Below are 5,868 nucleotides of genomic sequence, written 5' to 3' on the forward strand. Positions count from 1 at the left end.
TCACCCGTAACATTGCCTTTTCAAGCCAGAGATCTTCTTCATGGTTGGGTGAGATCATGACTTGAACTCTTAACCCTAGAGCTTGGATTATTTGTTATGGGCTGGCCCTAAAGGGGCTGCAGGCTGGCTAGCGCCTTCTTCCATAAGCTGCAAAAGCAGCAACCTTTTAACCATTTAAGCTAAAAGGTATGTAATAATTTAAGCTCCCTTGGATTACCTAGCCACACTATATAAGGCTTGGGCTTCCAGCCCAAGCCCATCACATTAATAATTAAAAACTAATTAAGAATTAAGGGCAAAAAAGGGGGTTTTAAAATTTCTCCCCCAAAGGACCATCAGCAAATATATCAAGCCGTTTGCAACTTTATATAAGAGCTCAAGGCTAAGGAATAGTTGGAAAGCTAAGCAGATAGCAAACAGACTAATGAACAGTTAATTAAAAAAAAAACACAGTGTGGCCGAAGCCTCAGTGGTGTTGAGGTGTCTGTTGTCCGCCTGATCCCAGAGCAGCTTCTCTGCGAGGGCAGATTTTTCCATGTCTCTTCGGACGCTCATTCTATAAAGTCCCACGGACGAGCCCTGTTGCGGTCAGGCACCAGCTGCAAAACTGCCCCTGGATGATGGTGATCGATGTGGTCCAAGATGCCCTGAGCAGTGTAATGATTCCGAAAATGCGTTGCCGGATCGCTAGAACTGGTGCAGCTGAGGCAATATAGACCCCAGTCTACTGGCGTTTGAATCGAACGGCCTAGGTAAGGTATCGTGATTATGGCCATGTGGCGTCTGGGATCGTGCGTGTCTTCCTTGACGGTGCCTATTGCAGGATCCCGCTCAAACACACCGGCCTCTATCACAGCCTGGCGATCAAAAAGGAGCTTCCTCGATGGAAACTTTCGGCCCGTCAAGCCTCCATATCGTCCCGGAATGCTGTGGACGTGAGCCAATCGCTTCTGGACCTCTTTTAATGACAGACCAGAACACTTGGCGGCCCTGGTTGACGACATGGGCATGTAGTCTACATGTCCCCTGAAGCAGAAATAACAAACGCGTTTACACGTGATAAGGTACAGGTAATTTCCTGGTCGATTGCATGTCGCACAGCAATGCGTAGCGAGAGTTTCGTAGAGCGTGTTGCAGCTGAAGGAATTGGCACGAATGGCCAAGGCGGCCCGGAGGATGTCAGGACAATGTTGCCGTATGACCGAGTATTTGGCTAAGTTATCAACAAAAATGATAGCGGCATGGCTGGTCTGCCTGAACGCGAGCAAGCTCAGTACGTCGAGGTCCAGAAGGATGTCGGTAAGGATCTCCACTGGCAGCTTACACAGCTGGCCGAGCCCTGTTCTTGTTTGCGAGAGTCCATGGCATTCGCATGAGGTGTCAAAGTCGACGGGACAGAAATTCCGAAGATCGACATGGTCCAAAGTGTAGTCAGTGATGGTCAATCGCCGCTGGACTTGCACCACGGTAGCAGTTGAATTCTGCGGCTTGCGGTCCATGTGCATGGTTGTTAATGGTGGGCGTATAGAAAGAGCAGGGTGGGCCGACGCACGACGCTTTGTGGGCTGGTTTTTGGCGGATGGTCAGGGGGAACATTTTGCAACAAGACCTTCAGTCCGCAGCCCCTACTAAAACGGAGCATGATCTGCTGACTAAACAGCGACGGGATGCCTGGGCCCTGGGTGACCAACTACATAACCAGTCATTGCTCTTCCCGTGGTAACTGGTCACATATAAATACTGGCCAGCATCCTCCTCCTCATGACCAGTACAGCTTCATGACTGGTCTCAAAGCCTCTTTGTAATACCAGTCACCGTGCAGGTACAGCCATCCGTGTGGGCGCCGTATACCAGAATCGCATCCACCAGCATGACCATGGCTACCTCAAGCAATAGCATATAGTTCTCGTTCAAGCATCCTAGGAAATCACGCCAACCTTGAGCGTAACACCCGGTGAACCGGATTGGGCATCATAGGTTGGCCAGTACGCACGAAGGCGCCCAGCTCGCTGTTGCTGCACTGCCCCCTCAGCCAGGGGCTACAGCACACATAACTGCCTGATCACTGTCCAGCAGTTAGGAAAGGTACCGGTCAGGACCTTCCAGGCTGCCAGTGCGGCGCGGCTCACATAACCAATCAAGAAAGCGGCAGCGCGGAACGCGTCATAGGTAATACATGTCTAGGCATAGCAGGCTTCGGGTCACTCGCTCTGCGACCTCTGGGAGGTTCCGCCGCGGAAGGTCACCGCGGCCAAACGCCGAGAGTGTTGATTGGCAGCCTCGGTGCTTTGACACAGGGGTCACATCCATCTTCTGGATGCGGGGATCGAGAAACGGAGAAAGCTGGGGATGGAGAACCCATGGTGCGGGGAAAGATGTGGAGCTGCAACGTCTTAGCAGTCTCGCAGATACAGAGCCTGATCGTCAACGCAACTTGAAGCCGTCTCTAGTTTCTCAAGCGGTGTTTGTACTTCTGATTCGGAAGTCTTCATCTGGGAAATTATTCCAAGACCGCGTCAAAAACGCCCAAATACCTGCCACAAATCCTCGCCGACAACGGACCCACGGCAATCGAAAATCTAAGGGATTAACATGTGCCAACTGTCGCGCAAGAAAGGTACGCCAAAATGGGAAAAACAGAGAAAAAAGAAAAGCCTTGGCATGCCCAAATTGACAAAACTCTCGAAATTTTACGCTCATTCTTGTTGGCTCACAGGTTCGGTGCGAAGGCAGCCAGCCTACCTGTAAGACCTGCGAAGTATATCACGATGATTGCCGATACGACAAAGCTCCGCCAATGTCTTAAGTACTTGCAATGGCAAAAGGCCTTCAGGATGCCGAAAGAACCATTAACGAACTTCGAAGAGGCTCTTCCTCCATCTCCGAAGCTCCTGAACCCTCTTCACCTGTTGACAGCAATCCTGTTCGGTCCCCTGGGGCGCGCACATCTCCCGAAACAGGCCCAAACCTAGCTGAACATGCACCAGAATCCCTCGTGGAGGACCATCCATGGCCCACTATCACATCCTCTGGCCAGAACCTCGGGGAACATGATACGGTGCTCAGCACGGAGCCAGTGCAGACCCATCTTACGATATCAATCCCACCTGAGGACCGGATTGCGACTGACCTAAGCGTCGACGAACATGGCACGATATGTTATTACGGGCCGTGCACAATCCGCCAGAGTGGCCACACCGACGTCTTTATCGTCGACTTGCGACAATTTCTCATCGATGATGAGCGCCCGAACTTTTTTATCTTCTTACTCAAAAGAGTCATCGATCTGGGAAACATATGCGCTGGGCAACATCGCCGGCGAGACTGGTATTCCCCGGCCGACACTAGCGAAGCTCTTGCAGATTCACTGGACCTGGGTATCTCCAATGTTTATGTGGGTTTATCGTCCAGCTTTCATGCGTAAGTATTCAGGTTCTTCTGACCCGGCTGGGTCTTCATATTGCGACTTGAACCGTGTTAAAGACCAAATGAACAGGTGATATGGCAACTGGCGGGCGATACTACTCCGAGTTCCTCCTTATCGTTTTGTGCGCACATTCCGCCAAGTAACTCTTAAATAAAGATAAAGATAATATTTATAATAAAATAAGTAATATAAAGAAATATAATAATATTACGTTTTATTAAATTTACTACTTTATTATTAATAATTAAATATCCTTTTAAAGGATTGAAAAGTAATTAAAAATATAAGTAAAAGAGGGATTATAATATTTCTTTATTTAAAAAAAATGAAAATATATTTAAAGCCATATGCAACTTTATATATAAGCTTAAGGCTATTAAGGGATAATTAGAAAGCTAAGTAAACAGCAAATAAACCAATGAACAGTTAATTTAAAAAACATAGTATGGCCGAAGCCCGGTCATTATAAATGACATCATTGTTTAAGTTTACTTAAGACGTAGTCGACCAATAACTGAGGCAGCCCTGAAGGACCTCAAGGGACGCCTTGATCTTTGGCGAACTCATTCACCACCACATTTGCGATATGATCCAAATCACCTGCCAGAAATTTGCCCTCCTCCTCATATCATGTCACAAAAGTAAGTTTCGCGCAAAAGAGTTTCACTCCTTTTCCTTGTGGTTGATCATCGCCAACTGCGGCTAACCACTTGCGCCATTAGTTTACTATACTTCGTTGGAAGGTGCGAGGGTTGTATGCCCATACGCTAGCGCTAGCCTATAAATAGGCTCCTTTTGAGCGTTTAATAGCGGGGAAATTTCTCTCCTTAATAATAATAATTAATTATTATTTACTTCATTGCTTTATTAAGTTATAAGCTAAGCATTGCTTAAGATATTTTAAAATATTAGAAAATATTAATACCTTTATTTTTATAATTATTTTTATACTTAAATTATTAGGATTTTAATATTGCTATGCTAGCCTTTGCCTATATATTATTATTATACCTTATAATAACTATTATAGTTAATAATAACTTATAATAATTTAGCATTTTTACCTTATTTAATATTTTAATTATTTACTCCTTTTTTATTTATTTATTTATATTAATTAATACTAATTATTATAAATAAATAAATATATAAATATTATTTAAAATATGCTTAAAAATATATAAATATTATTTAAAAGATATTAAATATACTTAATTTTAAGCTTAACTTATTATTTTTCTTAAAGTTAAACTTAAAAGGAAAGAACTTTTTAAATTAAAGAGCAGTATAAAGTTATAGCTTTTAATTTATTAGCCTTAATAAATATATTATAAGCATTAAGAAATAATTAAATAAGGGTGCAGCCTTTATAAAATAGGAAAAGCTTAATAATTAAGCCTTTATTATGCTTTTAAGTTTAATATATTTAAGCCTTATAATATTTATTATATTATGCGGAAAACTTTTTAATGCTTAAAGAATATTAGCTAATTAATTTAATTATAATATTAATAACTTAACTATTTATCTTTTTTATTAATTAATAAATTTGCAATATAAGGATGGCTTTAATTTATAAAGCTATTTAAATGCCTTTTAAAATCTTTAAATAAAACTTTATATTAAAATCTTAATATTAAGATAATTAATTAAGAAGTTAATAAAGTTACTTTTTAAAAGTAATAAAGTTAAAGGCTTCTTTTTTTTAATAATATTGCTAAATATTATAAATAATATTATTAATAACTTAAGTAGCTAAAATTTTATAATATTTTTTAAAATTAAACTTAAGATAATAAATATTATTTTTTATATAAAGATTAAATAATTTAAAGCTTATTTTTTCTTTATATAAAAAAGGTTAGCATTAAAGGGTATAAAAAAGGCTATAAAGTTTGCATTAATAAATACTAACTTTATATTAAGTAATAAAAAATGCACTTAATGCTATATATAAAACTTTATATTTATTAATTATTTATATATTAATTATGCAAAGCTTATTAAATATAAAATTAATTAAGAATAAAAAAAGGGTAAGAAATAAATTATTATAAATTAAGTTATAAATAAAGAAGTTATTAAAATTTTTAATAATAATAAGGAAAATATAATAATATTATATACTAATATTTTAATATATATAATAAAGTTATTAATAATTATAAATACTTTAATATTATAAATTTTTATTTTAAATGCTTTAAAGTATATAATAAGATATATAAAAAACTTTAGCTTTTTATAATGTCAATAGGTACCGTATATACGGAGAGTAAGGGCGATAACAGGTAATTATTATATAAGTAATTAATTTAGCTATAATATAAAGGGTAGGTTGCAGCAAAGCTATAGCCTTTCCCCATTTAGCTATAGGCTAGCTATAATAATCTATATGCAAAGCATATAACTACTAATTAGCAGCCAATTGGCACTAACTA

General features: G+C 39.3%; 1 protein-coding gene across 1 annotated transcript; it reads left to right on the forward strand.

Annotated features, from left to right (window-relative positions):
* Nucleotides 1-2,768: 2,768 nt before the first annotated feature.
* Nucleotides 2,769-3,424, forward strand: INS49_002991 (uncharacterized protein; the record flags this gene model as incomplete). The annotated part of the gene is made up of 2 exons (XM_043163791.1): nucleotides 2,769-2,928; nucleotides 2,988-3,424. The coding sequence occupies 2 exons, from the start codon at nucleotides 2,769-2,771 to the stop codon at nucleotides 3,422-3,424; spliced, it is 597 nt and encodes a 198-aa protein (XP_043032297.1).
* Nucleotides 3,425-5,868: the final 2,444 nt, after the last annotated feature.

Source organism: Diaporthe citri (genome assembly GCF_014595645.1).
Source record: "Diaporthe citri strain NFHF-8-4 chromosome Unknown scaffold_1, whole genome shotgun sequence".
NCBI classification, from domain to species: Eukaryota; Fungi; Ascomycota; class Sordariomycetes; order Diaporthales; family Diaporthaceae; genus Diaporthe; species Diaporthe citri.